Consider the following 20159-nt stretch of genomic DNA (forward strand, 5'->3'; position numbering starts at 1 on the left):
TCTGCACGAAGTACAAAGTCTGTCATCTTTTTTTCACCTTTGAAGAAAATTTCATTAACGTATTGTTATTAATTATTCGGTGGCGGGAATCGCACCTTACTCTTGACAGCCAAATGTTGAAGATTCGGCGTCACTTACCAGCACCGCTGTCTCAGGGGTTATAACGCTGGCTGGTTCGGCACAGGCCTCGGGTCACGTGCCTCGAATCACGATACCAAAAGTACACCTGTGCCTTGCCAGTTGGGGAAATGGACCCCGGTTACAGACTGGGTTTGTCAGACACCGAGCGAAGTCTGCCAGTCCGTAACCATTTTGGTTTTATGTACAAATCAAGCGGATTGTTCCTCACCACGGCACGAATAAACTCAAAGCGGCAACTTTCATATGAATCGGCCAGATTTATTGGGGACACATCGGGGAAGACAAGACAACACAACACAAGCAAAGCATTCACGACAATGTTATAACTAATCTATAACCTGCTCTTAACTAGGGAGCTTCGGATATGGGTTTCGAAGGGAGCCCGAGCGAGATCAACCTTCGGCCTGGACAACATGCAGACGAGACACGGAGTACTTAGTGATGCCTCATGGACGAGGGGAAAGTGTCAAAGGCACGAATGGGGCTCGTGAGAAGCCGATGTCAACGGATTCGAGCGCCCAAGCTCAAGCACGCTGCGTGGCAAGATGGCGCTCGTACTCCTTCTCCTGGCACCGCTCGTGCATGCAACCTCGGTGCGTCCAACACCCGTAAGGTCGATGGCACAAGATAGGAAGATCTATGGTGTGTTCCAGCTGGTTTCTCACAAGGTCCAGTATACAAATCCTGGCCTGTTCACCAGACTCGGCCAAATTGGGGTCTTGGGCTCCGCAGGCTGGGTCCGTGGCCGAGGAGGAACAGCGAGCCAAAAACCACTCTCCACAAAGCAGATCGCCGACTCACACAAGCCGTTCCCCTTGCCTTTCGGGCGGGCCTTTTCCATGAAGCAGATCGCAGACTCACACATCCGTCCCTCTCGAAGCAGATCGCCGACCGACACCAGCAGCCTCTCATCCAGCAGAAGGCAGACCTCATGCAGTTCCTCCCTTGCCTTCTTGTGGCGCACTCTTTTTACGAAAGCAGATCCCAGACTCACAAAGCAGCCAGTTCCTTTTGCCTTTCGGGGCGGGCCTTACGGACCGTCTCCGGGGGACCCGTGATTGGTCCATCGCTCGAGATTGCAGCATTCCTCCGCCAATGGGTCGCCGGCACGTCTTGACTGACTGTCAGTGCCGGGTGGGGGCTAGCTAAGAGGGGGGTAGGAAGAAGAAGAAGAAGCTGCCTCTCTGTACACCACCACCGTATGAACACTGGACAGGCCGCAACACCTCCTGACACACATGTAACGTCTAATTGCTAAACATGCATTTAAGGGGGGATCTGGGCTAATCCTATATTTAATAACACACGAAGGGCCATTTCCACAACAATATAACATTTGACACATTGTGAAGATCTTTTCGTTGTTTCGTTTTATGGCAGCTGAACAGATCGCAACAGTATTTTCAGAACTCCTTTCGATCTTCAGTCGCCATGCTTACTGCAAAACATGCAAAAACTGAGATTAGCCCATTTATAACTTAATTCGATGATGGTGATACAAAAAATGTACACTTAAAAATCAACAGACACAATCGGCAGAATAATTTTTTGCAAATGATGCAATATATATATATATATATATATATATATATATATATATATATATATATATATATATATATATATATATATATATATATATATATATATATATATATATATATATATATAATAGTCCAGAGATTATGATTGTCAATTTCAGACATAAAGTCACCTGCCAGCAGGTGACGTCATTGGAACGATGACGGCAAATGTCGCCCAATGTCGAATCAAGAATTAGTGATATGTGGACCCCAAACAATAAAACCATCATCACACTTGAACCCATTGAGATCCCATTTTAATTTATGCTGGGGTGTTGGAGTATATGAAGGGGTATTCTCACACGAAAAAAATTGGGATCATCGGTTTGGCTGGGGGGTGGGGGCCCAAGGTCAAAGGGCGCCCCAAACTGTAACTTTTTGAATTCCTGTTTCGGAGTGATTTTGCTTTACGCGATTCGAAATATCTCGCTTTTACGAGCATTTTGATACCAAGATCATCCAAATCGCACCACTACAACCTGTGATATGGCTACTGGAAGATTGTGGGTCAACCGGGGGCGCCCAAATTTGGGGGGGGGCTAAATGGGCCCCGATTGGCCCCCAGGTCTGAAAATTGACACAATGTTTTACCGTGGATACAAACACTTGCACAAAAAAAGAGTGAAATCTGAGACGATGTGTCAAAATTTCGCTGAAAAATGTGTGCACTTGACATGGAATGCCCCAATAGCGAAAAGGCAACTTGAATCTCGCAAGTCCACATTTGGCCATTCTTACATTTTTGCTTTTTGTGCTGCCCTTGTTGCAAAAACTTGCGAATCGACATCACACTTTAAAGTTAGAATTGTGGTGTCTTATTTTTACCTCTGCCACCAAAGGTATGTGGAGGTTATCTTTTCACGCTTGACTGTCTTTTTATTGATTTTTCTGTGAGCAGGATATCTCAAAAAGTTGTGGACAGATTCAGATGGAATTTGCTGGACAGGTTGGGTGTGTGACGAGGACAAATTTCGATTTTGGTGAAGATCCAGATCCAGATACTATAATTTTAGAAATTATTCAGGTGGTTCTTTGCCATGAGATACGTGGCCAAAAACGATTTGTAGTGCGATATCTCAAAAAGTTATGGACGAATTATGACAATTTGTGGATGAGTTAACAAAGTGACAAGAACGAGTTGATTCGATTTTGATTAGGCCGAACCTGCATCCGGACCTGGTCAGTGGAATACAAAATGTAAACGATTCAGCCTGGCAGATGTGTGCTCTACTGAGTGCTGTTCCAGTTATTTTTTTGTGGTTGTGATTGAGTCACAGTTTTTTTTTTAATGGAAGTGCAGTTCGCTTGCAAGTTGATTAAGTGACCATCTCAAACTATGTGGATGCATGGTCAGACCAAATCAGAGAGAGGTACTACAACATTGAATTGAATCACAAATGGGCATTAACTAAGCATGACTTCAAGGAACAGCGTTGTAACACTTCTCTTTACATCAGTTATTTGTCGTTTGGGAAGTTTTGTTTTAAATTGGTCGTAATCTTTTGAAAACCGGTGCTAAACCCAACCAATGGTATCACCAGTATACGATTAATTTAAAAGGTTGAGCAATAATGAGAACTGGGGATAATAGCAATAATAATGGGAAGTTGCATTTTCATTTGTCATAAGGACAGCATGTTTTGTATTGAAATATGGGTTGGAGACCACACTGGTGAGAATCTGCTTGAAATGAAATCCTGTAAAGCTGAGAATGCATAATTAATTGGGGCTTTTGTACCATGTGATTGCTTTTTATTAGTACTTGGACACTTGAGAGTACCCATATTAATATTTGCACTCATTTGCTTATCCTTGTCCATGACTGGATTATCTGTACATCCTCTATTTCCTTCCCATGTCTGGAAAAACGCAACAGTGGTGATGTGGAGCTGAAGATGCTTGTCCACACAAGTTTAGTTGGGCACTTGATTGGCAAGGCTGGACGCAACCTCAAAGTGGTGGAGCAAGACTCGAGAGCAAAGGTCTTCATTGCTCGGCAAGTGTCTTTGCAGCCACACATTCGAGCGAGAAGAACAAAAACACCCTTGTCTTGCATTTGAGATGTATGTTAATAATGTTATTGTGTTCGGGATTCAGAGCAGGGTTCAAATCCCAATCCTGACTCCCAGTGTTGTGGTGGTTACTTTGGCCAACTGGTCCAGATTCTCCGAGCCAGAACAAGGGCCTATTTGCACATATTTGTAGCGTCCATGGTCGATCGGGTGATGCCCCAGACTTCTCTCCACGCCGATCACTCAAATTGGCAGTGCAAGTACATTATCGCACCCAGTGAGAGAGTAATTTCAATGGCGCATAACACTCTCAAGTCTAAATTGTCCTCAAAGGAAATATAAGAGCCAACATGGCTATTTTCCTTGTGATCGTGACAGTCCAAATAACCCAAACAGACACCAAGTAAGTTCAAAGTGGGTATTGAAATGGCAAGGTGTGGGACAGGGATGCAATAATTACAATTACGAGGTCTGTCTAAAAAGTAACGGGACTGAGCCTGCTGTGTGCTCTACTTGCACAACTTGAATGTACGGGTTGCGTCACAATCTTTCGCAACATTCCAGCAATATATATGATTGCTGATGGTTGACTGCGCTCATTGTATGATTTTTTTTTTTACAGGTCGTGCTTAACACATTGTGTAGTCTGAGTCGTCACGTTGAGTCGTGAGCAGAAAGCCAATCTGAAGTTTCTTGCCAAGCTTGGCAAAACACCTTCCGATCCTTCGCAATGCTGCAGCAAGTTTACGGGGAAGAAACGATGTCATGTACACGTGCATTTGAATGGCACAAGAGGTTCAAAGAGGGACAGGAGGAGGTTGAAGATGATCCACGGTCTGGAAGACCTTCAACGAGCAGAACGGCGGACAACATTGAGCGTGTGAAGCAGATGGTGCGTGCGGATGATTGCTGAGGAACTTTCCATCAACAAGGAGACTGTCTGGAGCATCATCACTGAAAATCTCAAAATGCGCAAGGTGTGCTCAAAGATGGTCCCCAAGCTGTTGTTTGAGGACCAGAAACAGCAAAGAGTCACTGTATCTCAAGACATTATCGAGCGCCTCGAGGACGATCCAGACCTGCTCATGAGAGTCATTACTGGCGATAAATCGTGGATATTCAAATATGATCCCAAGAACAAACGGCAGAGTCGTCAGTGGAAAAGTCCGGCATCACCAAGACCAAAGAAAGCAAGGATGTCGAAGTCAAAGGTCAAGATGATGCTCATCGCTTTTTTGACATCGAGAGCATCGTCCACTTCAAGTTTCTACCACAGGGTCAAACAGTGAATCAATACGTGTGCAAGGAGATCCTCCGGCGCCTCATGAGATCAGTCCGGGACAAGAGGAGGGATCTGTGGGAGAACAACACCTGGGTGCTCCACCATGACAATGCCCCTGCTCACAGTGCTCTGAGCATCCGACAGTTTCTGGCAGAGGGGAACGTGCCAACTCTGGAGCACCCCCGTATTCGCCAGACTTGGCCCCTTGTGATTTTTTTCCTATTGCCCAAGCTCAAGGGGGTGATCAAGGGGCCCCGATTTCCTGATGTGGCCATCAAAAGGGCCGTGACGACGGAGCTCCGGAGGATCCCAGAAGAAGTCTTCTGAGGGTGCATCGAAGCGTGGAATAAGAGGATGGACAAGTGTGTGAGACTGGAGGGAAACTATTTTGAAGGGGACAAGCTGTGATTTCAATATTTTTTTTGGAATAAAATATCTGTGAAGTCAGTCCCGTTACTTTTTAGACGGACCTCGTATATTCACAACAAATGGAATGCACATCTTGGGGATTTGTACAGATTTACAGCAGATCATTAAATAGCCTATCAGTTACTTTTGTTACAGAGCATTAAATCAGTTACTGAGAGAGACAGACAGGAGTACCCAATTGCGGCCCACACAAGCACTGCATGTTCCGTTCCAGGGAATGGCAACTGAACTGAGGCGACCAGAGGCAGGCAGCGATCTCAAACTGCTGTGCAGCTTGCGGCTGGACGAGGAGCAAATGAGGTTGTGAATATAGTCTCCGGCTCCATGAGAAACACGTGATCTCCCACCGAGCACCTGACCAGACCTACCCACTTCAAATCCGCTCGTGGTTTTATCATGTCTGGCAATGCCCCGCCCCGTGATGTCGCTAAAGCCTGCCTGCTCTGCAGAAGCAGAGCGCCCATTCGTGGTTGAGGCGCGACTAAAGCTGATGCATATTCTCGTGCAATTAATTTACTACACTGTAATGCTAAACATACGCAATGGAAATAATTATTTCAAAGCTCTGCATTGTTAACCACGAGGAACCATTTCGGCAACAATATATAACACTTAACTGTCGGACCAGTTTCAATGCATTTTGGCAGATCAGCACCGGTGTAACAACCACATAGCATCAAATTTGCAAGTGACCTACCATGTGCAAAGTCAGAAGCAAGAGAGCCTCCAGCATAAAAAAATTATGAATGGCCAATTATGTCTCTCAGCTCAGGTATGGAAGCATGCGCCAGAGCAGCAAGTCACTGCATCTACTTTCCGCCGGTACTCCAGGGGCTTCCATCTGGCCGTCCTCCAGGCAGATGCCTGGCCCATCCACGTCTCCTTGAGATGCCGATCAACCTGCTGCAACCATGAGGCTCCCTTGCTGAGAGAATCTGGTGAGCAGGATTAGCGTCAGGAAAACGAGCCACATGTCCAAACAGCCGCAGCTGACGCTCACGGACTATGCAGGTAACAAAACTCATTTGAATCTCTCTCAGCAGCCACTGGTTGGACACAAAGTCCGACCAGTGATGTCCAAGAATCTCCGAAGAGCCCTTGTACCAAAATAATTGTCTCCATCTCAGATCCCTGATCAGTGTCCAAATCTCACATCCATAGAGCAAGGATGGAAGCACCAAGGACATGAAGACTCGGACTTTCGCCCTCCTGCACAGGTACTGGCAGCGCCACACCCGATGATCCAGTGAATCCTTGACTCCCCAGGCCCGATCCAGACGTATGTTGACCGATGGCTGACATCCAGCACACACATGAATAACACTGCCAAGGAAAGTGAATCTCTCTGTAACCTCAACATCCTTTCCCCAAAGAGGTACAGACAGGACAGCAGCATCCAATATGCCATTGAATGACTGGATCTTAGTTTTGACCCAGGAAACCCAAAATCCCAGTGGCTCAGACTCCTCATTCAGCACCTTGAGGGCCCCCAAAAGGATATCCAGAATCTCCAAAAAGATGACTGCATCATCTGCGAAATCAAGGTCAGAGATATTGACATTCCCAAATGATGCACAGCAGCTTGATCTCTGACATTCTCCCCAGAATCCAGTCCATACAAGTGCTGAAAAGTGTGGGGGCCAGGACACACCCCTGACAAATTGGAATAATTCGGAGATGGCATCACCACATCACAGAGCACTCTCAGTACCAGAGTATAGTCCTGATGTCAGATTGATCAGTTTTGGTGGCACACCACGAAGACCAAGAATCCTCCAGAGGGCATCCAGATTCACTGCATCAAACGCTTTACAGAGATCAACATCGGCTGTGACCAGCCCCTGCCAAAACTCTTGTCTGTGTTTGGTGAGGACCCGAAGAGCAAGGATACAGTCAGTCGACCTCTTTGGTGTAAAGCCTGACTGCTCTGGATGCTGTTGCTCAAGCAGATAGTGGCGAACCCTATCAAGAATTATCTGAGCAAAGACCTTTCCCGGCACTGAGAGAAGCCTCACCTCTCGGTTGTTGCAGTCCTGACAATCGCCCTTCCTTTTCCAAAGAGGGACAACAGGGTCTCTTTCAGTCATTTGGGATGATGCCTGTGTTCCAGGCAGAGCACAGAACTGCATGCAATGACACGAGTACAGAATTTCCACTAGCCTTGAGAAGTTCAGCATGGATGCCACAATTCCCAGGAGCTTTATTCCCATGTCATTCGGAGCCTGTTAGCACAAACGAAGATGGATCACGGTTGATTGGGAGGGTCAGCGATTGGGATAGTGGTACCCCTGACATCCAACTCAACAGCTGGTGGATCAGTCTGGTGCAGCTGCTCAGTCATCGGCCCATTGGGCCTTCACTTCAGACTCCTCAGTCAAGAGCCCACCACCCTCCACTCTAACTGCAGTGCACCGAGGGCCGGGCTTGGAGGAACGCAATGCGTGAATTCCCCTGTAAGCAGTATTATACCTCACCTCTCATTTTGTCGAAGCAACATATTATCTTGCCTAATCAGTCGCCCCTGGATGCAACTTTGATCATATGAGAAAGAGACTTGTCCATTTGGTCAAAAAGGGCTGCATACTGGCAAGTTCATCGTCGTTTCCCACCCATCTCGAGTGGTTCCATAATAAAACCAAACAACAAAAAAATTTGACATATGGCACAAATGAAAGCAACTCAAAGGCTGTGCAAGCACGAGACCACGGGACTTTTCACTGCGAGTTGGTGGATTATTGAATCAGCCCTGGCCAAAAATATTGATGCCCTTTCATTTTTTGAAATAACTCAAAATAAGTTAAAATTGACAAGTATTTGGTTTCCACAATTCTTTATTTCACTGTTAATATAACAGAACCTTTGTTTTTGATTTAGAACTTAATATATCATTTTAAATCAGAACATAAAAAGAAATGGCATTGACAAAATTATTCACACCTTCGACTTCGTATTTGGTAGCAGAGCCTTTGGACAAAATAACCACAGTCAAGCACTTCCTATAGCCATGAATGGGCTTCCTACGCCTCTCTACTGGCAGTTTGTCCCACTCTTCTTGTGCAAACTGCTCCAATTCTTCCAGATTTGAAAGGTGCCTTATCCCAACTGCCGTTTTCAGATCTCCCCACAGGTGTTCAATGGGATTTCGATCTGGATTCATTGCTGGCCACTTCAGAACAGTCCAACGTTTTGTCTTGAACCGTTCCTGGGTGCTATTTGAAGTGTGTGTGGGGTCATTGTCCTGCTGCAAGACCCATGACCTTCGACGGAGACCCAGTTTTCTGACACTGGGCTGAACATTGCGCTCCAAAATTCCTTCTGCCTTGGTAATCCTTGGTAAAATGCCTTGGAAATCTCCTGATTTCATGATGCCGTGCACACGTTCAAAGCACCCAGTGCTTGAGGCAGCACAGCACCCCCAAAACATCACTAAACCTCCTCCATCTTTGACTGAAGGGAAGGTGTTCTTTTCTTTGAATAGAAGGCTTCGTTTTGTTTTCTGTAAACAGAGATGATGTGCTTCACCAAAAATCTCTAATTTTGTCTCATCTGTCCACAGGACATTGGCAAACTCCAGTCAGGCTTTCTTGTGTCTTTCTCTCAGCAGTAGGTTTCTCCTGGGTCTCCTACCCTACCACAGACCCCCTTTCATTGAGTTGGCTACGGATAGTGTGAGTTGAAACTGTTGTACCTTGTGTCTGAAGGTCAGCTTGAATCTGTTTGGCAGTTGATCAAAGTGCTTTCTCCACCATTCAAACAATCCTTCGCTGCAATTTTCAATCAAGTTTCCTCTTGCGGCCACTTCTCGGGAGGTTGGCTACAGTGCCATGGGCCTTAAACTTCCTGATAACATTGTATTGTGTACGATGTTAACAGGAACACAGGAACATCAAGGTCTCTGGAGATGGATTTGTCTTCTTGAGATTGTCCAAGCTTAGCTACAATGTTGTGTCTGACCTCCTCAGACAATACTCATTCTCTCTCTCTCTCTGTCTCTGTCTCTGTCTCTCTCTCTCTCTGTCTCCCTCTTTTTTTTCTCCACGCTCATTGCGTAACACACAGTGACACAAAACAGCAGAAAGACTCCTCTTTTCTATTCAAACTGGTTGAATGAGTGATTAGGTCAGCTCGCTGACCTAATAGAACCGTTTGATGTCTTCAGATCCATCTGTCTCAACAATTTTTATTTTTCTATCTCCTCCAAGACGTCTCGGCCGATTGAGTTCTAACTTGACACGATGATAAATACTACTTGCTCTCCATAGATCGTCTGAGCCCTTTTTCACATTTTTGCTTCGGGGTCAAGGCTACAGGGTCATATGAAGTGCAAAATGACTGGTCGAATGGCCTTTAAGGAAGCATGGGACAGCTATAATGCATAATTGGTTTCATAGGGATTATTAAGAAGATTTAATTTGACTGACAAGTTTCTTGTTACCTCTGTCGTCTGGCCCTGTTTATAATCAACAGTTTCCATTCTAGATAGTACCGAGCAGACCGTCAAACCCGCTTGGGTGTATTATTTTTATATTGCAGGCACCTGCAACTCACCACAGGTGAGTTCAATTGCAAAGTAAAGGAGAATCACCTGCTTGAAATCTAATTATTTCTAACCACCTCTAAAAGGTGCCAATAATATTGTCTGGTCCATATGTGGCCCAAACCAAAGAAATACATATGTGGATACCAAAAGATTTTCTTTTTCATTTCAACAATTTTCTGGAAGAAATGGTGCATTATTTGAAAAAAGTGCAAGGGTGTCAATATATTTGGCCATGACGGTGTGTAGAATAACTGTATGAGTTGGAGTATCATTGCAAAAGTCAACATTGCAACCACCATCGTACATGTAATACCAAAAGCAAGACGGTCTCCCAAATGATAGATCTCAAAGACCTAATTACACTTCTCACCTGCAATTGACTTGTTTGTCAATTCACAATTGTACGAGCAAGCCTGTGGGCCCCGAGGCCTCCCACTTTTTGGGGAATTACTTGTCGCTCTAATTTTCTTTATTTTGTTATTCCAAGAACAGTGAAATCGGTGCAGTCATGATTTATTGACCTCATTTGCCAGGAGCCAATCACAGTTCACTTAACCTTGCACAGCCAATCAACAGCGTCTCGTGACTCGTCGCCAAGTCGAGCGACGTTCATGCTTGCTCTGTCCGGCCATTTATCGATGTGAATAAAGAAAAAAAAGAATTTCCCCAAACCAAAATTTTCTTGACCCTGCACTGCTTGGATCCTTGGTGGTTGATATGCTACCATTTTCAGCTTGCATATTACCTCAGTATTCTGTACATGCCATCTTGTGATACCCGTAGCATTGTATTCAGTACTTTGCAAAGCATGTGCGGACTGGTTATTATTCCATTGCTGGCATTGCATTCTTTGTGTTCTTTGCCATCATGGTTTCCATTTATAAGGCCTGCATTTAACGATTACGATTATTTGTCGGATAATTTCACATTGGCACACTGGTAATTCCTTTAAAGGACACCATGTGCATGCTTCCTTTGGTAAATGCGAGCAGTCATCCTCACTCCTCTGCTCCTTGACAGTAATCAGGGAAGAAGAATAAGTAGGACCACCAGATGTGTTGCTTATCTGGGCTCCGGCCTAATGTTGTAACCCAAATTTGGTAGCGTTCTGACTGGTGGATCAGGAGAAGAAGATTTTAGAGGGAACTTATGTGACCACCATTTTGACACACTTCCGGTCATGTGGTTGGCATGGCCTCCGATTTAACATCAGGACTCTTTCCTCATGTTGCAACCCAAATCTGGTAACGTTCTGACTGGTGGGTCTGGAGAAGAAGATTTTTGACCTATTTAAAGTCATGTGACTGGAACAAACTTTGCAATTCCTGTTACCAGTCAGGAGAGGAAGGTTGCTGCCAAATTTCAGCCAGTACAGATCGGCCTTGCGGTTTGGCTGGAGAAGTTGAAAAAGGAGGCGGACGGACAGATGGATGATGCACAATGACTATACCCTATCTGGAATATTCCAGATACGCTTAAAAAAAGGCTTTTCATTGGAATCGTGCCAATTATATTTATTCGTGACAGGGATGAAAGTTTGTGTGCAACTAGCAGGGTCTATAACACGATATCTCAAAAAGCTGGATGAGTTGGTTCAGTGACACTGCCCGGTGACCTGGTGCTGCTCAGCTGGGTGAGCTTTTCCCAGCGGTGGCTTCGGGATGTGTTGGACATTGAAAAGCTATGGAGTTATTGGCCTCATGGTGGTTACCTTTTTCCTATGGGCAGGCAGCAGCGCGGTTTGATCGTTGCATCCCATGTACATTTTATAGCATCCTTTAGTGGCCTCAAAATGGACTTCAAGGCCATCGTGTGTGGTCACTTAAAAACCTTGCCCAGATGCTGAAGTACCGCCGCCAAAAATTTGGGGCATCTTGGTGCTACGGTTCGGCCATGAAAGAATAATGTACAAACACGACAATATTTATCACATAAAATTGCTTCTGCCGTTTAAATTTTTAATTCGGTCTCGTTTTGGAAAGTAAAATGCATGTCGCCCATGTCGAGTGGTTTAGCATGTGGTGTTAGGTACTTGTTTGAAGTGGAATGGGGAGGTTGTAGCTACAGTTGTCTCATTCATTGCCTTTATCTCGCAGGTCTAATGTGCCAATTATTCCACTGTTATTGTTCTCAGATTGGAAGAGATGAATGACTATTCACCGGAACAGTTGGTGACCCTGACAGGTAGTGTGGAGGAGACTTGCAACGCCTTAGGTTCACTGTATGGACTGATTAGTGAGCTGTCTCTGCAGGACATTGGTGCCGCCATTGTGAGTACATCGAACCGTCCAAATCGTTCCATGATGTTTTCAAAGTTTTCATTGGATTGATTTAACTGGATTAACTTGTAAGAACTTTCTTTTATTTTTATAATTAAATTATGTATTTTGGAAATTCAATGATAAATTTCAGAGAATGTACCTTCAGGTTATTTTTAAAAAAATTATTATTATTATTATTTTATTTTTTTCCCCTTCTCACATTTTCTACTTCCAGTCTTTTGAATCTGATATTCTATATCCATGTTTTTTTCAATTGTAAATGCTATGAACATTATTTTCTTAGGGTGCATTTTTGTGCACAGACCATCTGCACTTTTGTGGTTCCAAAGCCAAATAGCTAAAGCTCGGCTTTCTGTCGGCACGAAATAAAAAGGAAAAACGTAGAAGATACATCAATGTGGGGCCTTCATATCTGAAAGCAGACATTCAGCTTGATTAGTACTTGTTTACAGGTATCAGCTTGTGGTCCAGTTGAACAATTGCATTTGCTGTGGTTTTGCTAATCACAGATTGGTAAAACCTGCAGAGAATAGTAGACTGACAGTGTTGGCATATCTGATTTCGCTCTGAAGAAAAGGTCACAATTATGCAGTGCATGATTCATGAGGTGGCTGTTCACTTTTGAAGACTTGAAAGGAAGAACTGTAATGAACCATGAGAAAGATTCAACGAGTGATAGAACAGTAGGACGATTGAGAAAAGGTGAGCTGACAGGCTGACTTGGTAATCCAGCTCGTGCTTTTTCATGCAGAATTTGACAGCGTGGTATGTGTACCATCTGCTTGCAGGCCAAGGAGCGGGCTAATGGCACGGAGTTAGATGGCAGAAACATGCGTGTGGATTTCTCCATCAGCAGACGTTCCCGCACACCCTCGCCTGGCATGTACATGGACCGTGCTCTATAGTACGTACCTCCCAGTTTCGTGGGTCCTCGTACAACCGCAAAGTTTGATTGAGCTGTAAATGAGTTTACCGCAGTGATGTCGAGCTCGAGTGCAGCACTCAGACTCAGGCTTGAGCCACTGTTTTTCTGGAACCAGACTCTTAACATGAGAAACTCAGACTTTAATGTGACACCCAGGTTCTTGAGATTCCGGCAACGAACTCGGTCTGTCCCAAGCACCATTACTCCCAAAGTCTTCATGATTACTTGATTGATTGATAACAAATTGATGGCTTATCTTTTGCAAAGAATATGTGTTAATGCAAAACATTTTGCATTTTGATATACCTGTTCTGCACCACTGCTCTTTTAGAAGTGTGCTGATGGACCAGGAAAACAGTCACCAGCACACCGCTTGCAGCTCGTCAGACAAACGAGAACGAACAGAGGGCACAGAATATTCTGAAGTGCAGGAGAGAGCCAGCCAAAACTGACAAACAAAACCGGAGAAAGATTTGTTTCAAGATCGGTTCGAGTTCGACAGTTTTTGATGTTGCAATGTGGGGCAGTGTAGTGGTGTGTGACTGTCGACGTGAAATGAAGCAGCGAGTGTTTATACTAAACATCTGATAAGATGATTTTAAAAGCATTACTCGAATGATGATTTAATCTTTAATCTGTCATTAAATTATGCGGAAATATATTTTGGACTCTTACTCGGAATCCAACCTTACTCGCACAAATTCCAACGATGAACTCGAAGGTTCTTGCTTCATTACATTACTTAACGTTGGAATGCAATGAGGTGAGATCCATGTACATTGCTCGACATGATACAACTCCCACCCATGTTTTCAACAATCTTTATTTGCAATTGATTATTATCCCCACGCTTTTTGAAAAGGAAAAAAAAGCAGGGTAATGTTGTAATTTTCTCTGTCTGTCTTGTCTTGTTTTGTCCATCTGTCACGCTACATCCTCCCAAACGAATGGGCAGAAATTCACCAAACTTGGTAGTTATGATCACCACATGCCAATAAGGTGCAAGAGCAGTATCATTTTGACCCCGTCCCCTGGGGTGGGGTCAAAAGCTCAAACATCGAAATGTGCAATTACAGACACATTTTAAAATGAAACTTTGTATATGCAATCAACATTGGGGGAGGCATGAATATGTCAGGATTTTTTGGGGAGTTGACCCCATGTTCATGCCCTGGGATGGGAACTGAAGTAAGAGTCACGGGTCAAAATGGGGGGGGGGAGGGATTTTTTTTCACTCAAAATTGGATGTTGGGTTAATCCCGGTAGAACTTTTTGCCATCTTTTAATTTGCTTTCAGTGGGACGTGGGGAGAATTGTGACGGCGCATCGTCAACTTCGCTCTCGTATTTATTGCATTTGCCAACTCTGCATGAAGTACTTCAACATTGATTATCAAAAAGAGTAAATTTGTAGTTTGAAATATGTGTATGTGGCGACCTTACAAGTCCAAACAATTGCAGCTGTGAACGTGGTGAGAAGGAAGCACCAAAGTGAAGAACGAAAGGTCTTGTTCACAACTGGTTTTTCATGATGTTTAAGAATATTGTAAGAAAAATTCCCTGTCGTGTCCATCTTGTATTGCCCGTGATCCCTGCCCAATCCCTCTCCCTTCCACAGATCTCCTCATGTCTCTGTTCCCCACTGTTTTGTCCTTCCCTCTCCTGCCCCCTTGTCTCCTGCCCCCCTTGCTGTGCGTTGTGTGTTCGCTCTCATACGATCCTCGACAATATATACCCCAAAAAAAAATTGGCAGTTTATTTATTTTATATTTTTGTCGTCTGTGGTAACATTGAACCTGATTGGACATTTGTTGCAATATTGCACAGCTCCACCCTATTTGGTCGTGGAGAGGGGAGCAGCAGTAATGGGCCATAACAACAGTGATGCTTATCTTTAGCAATATATCAAAGAAATCACTTGCACGGATCATCAGTTTTTATGACGAGTTCTTGATGTGAATAAAAACAAAGTTGTTGTGGAAATGTTCAATGGTGGGGCCGATTGGTGATTTCGGATAACCTTTGCTTATATTTTGGACTTTCGGCAGATAAACATGTTTGATGTGATGTTTCTCTCTTCCTGATTGCAGCATGGGACGATACCGTGATCATTACCCTGAGTCCAACTTCGACCGTGGTTATGACAGGGGATTTGACCGTGGCGACGACAGAAGGAATGACCGTGGCCCCTACAAGGGATTTGACCGTGGCCCCGACAGGGAATTTGACCGTGGCCCCGACAGGGGATTTGACCGTGGCTCTGACAGGAGGAACGACCCAGAGTACAACAGAGGTTATGACCGGGGATTTGACAGGGAGTTTGAGAGAGGTCCGAGCCGCTACGATGACTACAATTACCGTATGGACAGTTACAGGTGATTCAATTATTTTCTGTCAAATTTCCTTTTTTTTTTCTTGTGCAGAGAAAAAACAACACTTTATTTTATTTTAACTTTGCTTCTTTTCCAACTTTGAAATGGTTAATAATGACCACTGTAAATCACCTTTATGGAAGCGGCGACCGTTGATGGGCATTTTCCATTGGGTAAAACATCTGATGAACATTACGTGGACAAAGTTTAGCCTTGGTTGCTTAGATTTTGAAGTTCAGATGATCTTTCATTGAGCAACTGACACGTGCTGACTGTGGCATCAATATCTCAACTTGATCTACCCGGCCCAGTTTGGCAAATCAAAAGTCGTTCCTAATTCCGACACCATACCCCAGTGCAACACTGATGTTGACTCCTTGTGCATATCTAGCGGGTGCAAGAGCAGGAAAACAGTCAGACAGCAGTACTTCATATAATTATTTCGTGAAATAGTATTTGGTGTTGAGGTTAAATCGTTTCTCTCAAACCTGTCTCCATCCTCCAATATCCTGGTGGCATCTGGTAAAGTCTGTTTCTGATGTATGTTGCCCCTCCATCCCCTCCTTTTCCTCAAATGGCTGCACAGCCGACACTGCATATAAAACGTCTGGTGCCAAAACTTTGCTTCTGAATCTTGTCCCAAACCCATCGCATTCTTTACCCACCTTACCCAATCGCACCCAGCTTGCTGTTCCTGGACTTCGTGTCCTTTTCTCCCAACAAGATGGAGAGCTTTCTGTCAAACCTCAACTTTGATTCTGCAACCGGTCCAGACGGCATCAGCCCACGTGTCCTAAAAAGCTGCTCTGCTGCTCTTGTCACCCTCTGTTCTATTCACCCTCTCATTTGCTCAAGGTCATCTGTCATCTGCTTCGAAATCAGCAAACATCACTGCCCTGCACAAAACGGTGCAAAAACATCCCTTACCTGCAACTACAGACCAATCAGCCTTCTCCCAATCATCAGCAAGGTTGGTTATGGAATCCATCATCGCTTCAGACATTAAATCCTTCCTCTTCTCCAATGACTTGATTTCCGATCAACAATTTGGATTCAGACCAGGTCACTCTACCCTGGATATGCTGCTTTTGCTTTCCCAACAATGGATGGAGGTCCAACAGCTTTCGATACTGTCTGACATCCTGCACTGCTCAACAAATTCTCCTCTTATGGTATCCAAGGCAATCTCCACTCACGGCTCACTGACTTCCTCACCTGTCCCAGTCATCACGTGGCTTTTAATGCAATTGTCTCATCTCCTCTTCCTGTCCAGGCTTGAGTTCCTCAAGGCAGTGTTCTGGGCCCTGTTCTTTTTCTGGTTTTCATTAATGATCTCTCTGACTGGAAAATCCTCTTTATCTCTTTGCTTATGACTCCACCCTCTGCCATACCATCTCTCATCCCTCAGATCGGCAGGCAGCAGCCTTTTCATTCTCTGCAGACCTCCAACATTCTAAAATCACAAGCTCGTCAACACTTGGAATATGGCCTTCAATCCTGACAAATCTCACACTCACTACGCCTCCGAAAGTATCGTCTGGAACCCTTCCCCCCTCCCCAATATACTTTCTCAAAAATCCTCTTGAAGAAGTGTTTTCATTCAAGATTTTGGGCCTCACTATCTGCCACAATCTTTCCTGGGAAAGCCACATTTCCAAGCTGGCTTCCAAAGCCAGTCGACCTGGCAACCTCTGTCTTGGGATTGAAGAGTGTGTGCAATTTTGTTCCAGAGGTGGGGAAAAAAAAGGAGTGAAAGGGTGAAGGTGAGCAATGATTCTTGATTTTGGCAGTTTCACCAGAAGGGGATTTTTGGTGAACATTGAGTGCCCTGAGGAAATATAGGGGGGGGGGAGATCAGACAGAGCAGGGGGGCTGGGGGGGCTCGGCCAGAGAGGAGACAGTGGAAGACAGAAAGCCCAACGACCTGCTTCCAGTGAGAGAGCGAGAGACCCAAAGGCTCATCTTCATCACGTGAGATACCAATGATCCTAAAAACCTTGGCTTCCACAGCATGAAGTTGAGCTCGGTGTGAAGCAAGAGTACCACCCAAGAGGGGGCAGCAGTACTCCATCAGACTGCTGATGAAAGCTTTGTACGTGGTTAGGAACTCCGGTGTGCCAAGGAAGGACTTTCCATGATATTGGATGCCCAGTCTGCGACTGGACTTGGAGGCCAGCTTGGAGATATTATTATTATAATTATTATATGTTCTGTTTGTTAGTTCTTATACAAGCCTCAATATTGTTTCCCAAAAAAAAGCTTTGATAAGTCGAACCCAAAATATCCATTACTTTTACAGAATGCCACTGTCTACCCTTTGTGAAAGATGTTTTTGACTAATTGTAGAATTAATAACATTCTGGTTAACACACCCTGGTTTCTAATGACATGATTTGCTGTCTTCCATGTGTTTGTCATGCTCGTTTCACAGGCGCACACCGTCACCTTACTCGAGGGGACGCTACAGATCACGATCTCGTTCCTTTTCTCCGCGTAAGTAATGTGAGATTACGCTTTCACCCCTCCAATTTATTCAGAGATTAACCCTGAAATTCTTTTTTATGTCCTGAGGTTTCGCTAAACCTTTTTGCTCTCTGAAGGGAATTGAGTGATTATATTTACTTTGGATATCCATTTACAGTGCCTATATAAAGTCTACACCCCCTTTCAAAATTCTCACCTTTTGTTGCCTGACAACCTGGTATTAAATTGCATTAAATCAGACTTTTTTCCACCTTTATTGATACATTGTAACCCACAACTTCCAAGTGAAACAAATTTCAGAAAATTAATCAAGAATACAAAACCAGACCATCTTGGTTAGATAAGTTTCCACCACCTTGAGTAAATACTTGGTGGAAGCACCTTTGACAGAAATTATAGCTGTGTGTTGGGATGGGTCCCAACCAACTTTGCACACCTTGATTGGGCAATGATTGGGTTTGCGACAAACAGAACATTTTGCATTTAGGTCAGAGTTCCATCTTGGTTTCGTCGGACAACACTTTTTGCCACATGGCTTCAGAATCTCTGGAGTGGTTTTTTGCATACCTCAAAGGGGACTCAAGGTAGGCTTTTTTGAGTAATTGCTTCCTTCTTGCCACCCTATCATACAGGTCAGATTTGTGGAGTGCTCGGGATATTGTTGTCACATGCACACAGTGATCATTCTTTGCCATAAAGGCATGTTGCTCTTTCAAAATTGTCATTGGCCTCTTGGTGGCATCTCTGATCAGTCTCCTTGCTTGGTCATCCAGTTTGGAGGGACAGTATGATATAGGCAGGGTGTTGGTGGTACATATGCCTTCCACTTCTTAATGATTGTCTTGACTGTGCTCTGAAAGATATTCAAAGCCTTTGAAATATTTTTATACCCATCCCCTGATCTGTGCCTTTCCACGACTTTATCCCGGAGGTCTTTTGAAAGCTCCTTCGTGGTCATGGTTGAGTCTTTACTATGAAATGCATTACTCATCAGAGGAAACCAACAAGAGCAGCTGATTTTATTCTGAAATGATCAGAATCACTACAATTTAACACAGGTGGAGGCCAATTAACTTGGTGTATGATTCTGAAGGTGATTGGTTACACCTGAGCAAATTTAAAATTGCTATAATAAAGGGGGGGGACTTATCCAACCAAGATATTCTCGTTTTGTATTTTTAATCAATTTTCTGAAATTTGTTGAATTTGTTTTTCACTTGGAAGTTGTGGGTTACAATGTGTAAATAAATAAAGGTGGAAAAAAAGTCTGATTTAATGCAATTTGAGTTCAGGATGTAAGGCAACAAAAAGTGAAAATTTTGGAAGGGGGTGTGGACTTTCTCGAGGCACTGAATGTCTATTTTAACACTTTGCCAGTTGTAGGGATTCATCGATGATTGGTATCTTGTGAACATATTTTGCAGGCCGTTACTGACGAGCCTGTTGATAAAGGATTGAGAAGGAAGGGATGCATATTTGGAGATTTCCTCCCTCATCTGGAGGTTTTTTTTGTTTTAATCTTTTTTTTAATAACATCACATGAATGACATCTCTTCAAACTATAGTTTGCTGGTTGAAGATCATATTGTAATAGGAAAAGAGAGAAAAAAAACATCATTGTTGCTTTGCTTTGTATTTACTGAATGTTGCATCTTCTTGACATTGTGGGAATTGTTGGAGGTAGCCTTTTATAGAAGTTTGATTATTGTGCAGATATGCAAACTTGCTATGTGAACCAGACATTTACAAGTGTAGGAATTGTGAAAGCTTGTCTTCAGGTTGGTGATTTCTTTTCTTAGCATGATTCCATTAAAAAAAGAAGAAAAAGAAATTGGTGGTTGTTTTCCTGAAAAATGCTTTTCTGATTGCTGTCATATTACTGGTTTGCAAGTCAGTCTTTTTTTTTCTATTTTTCTTTTTGTTAATCATTGGAACCTCATTCTACAGGAAAAGTTTATAACTGAAAAAAGCTGGACTTGCTGGTTGGTAAAGCCGACGTTTCGGCGAGCATCTACCCGCCTTGGTCACGGCAGATGTTAAAGTGAAGAATAAGCTTGAGCATCGCCACATGACCTCGGCTATTGGGAAGGTGAGTTTGTCTGTAGACCAA

The 20159-nt window shown here is 43.9% G+C and overlaps 1 protein-coding gene across 3 annotated transcripts in view; it reads left to right on the plus strand.

The window, feature by feature from the left end:
• Positions 1-19880, plus strand: part of LOC147021316 (insulin-like growth factor 2 mRNA-binding protein 3-A) — a 77755-nt gene extending 57875 nt beyond the window's left edge. For all 3 annotated transcript variants that reach the window (XM_085891153.1, XM_085891150.1, XM_085891151.1), the window contains exons 11-16: positions 3601-3720; positions 12122-12257; positions 13058-13173; positions 15284-15568; positions 17997-18058; positions 19474-19880. In XM_085891153.1, the coding sequence (XP_085747279.1) occupies positions 3601-3720; positions 12122-12257; positions 13058-13173; positions 15284-15568; positions 17997-18058; positions 19474-19484 (730 nt within the window). In that variant the 3' untranslated portion in view covers positions 19485-19880. The remainder of the gene's footprint in view (positions 1-3600; positions 3721-12121; positions 12258-13057; positions 13174-15283; positions 15569-17996; positions 18059-19473) is intronic.
• Positions 19881-20159: the final 279 nt, after the last annotated feature.

This window comes from Eptatretus burgeri, chromosome 8, assembly GCF_056783735.1.
Source record: "Eptatretus burgeri isolate ZD-2024b chromosome 8, Ebu_testis_v1, whole genome shotgun sequence".
In the NCBI taxonomy this organism is placed as follows: domain Eukaryota; kingdom Metazoa; phylum Chordata; class Myxini; order Myxiniformes; family Myxinidae; genus Eptatretus; species Eptatretus burgeri.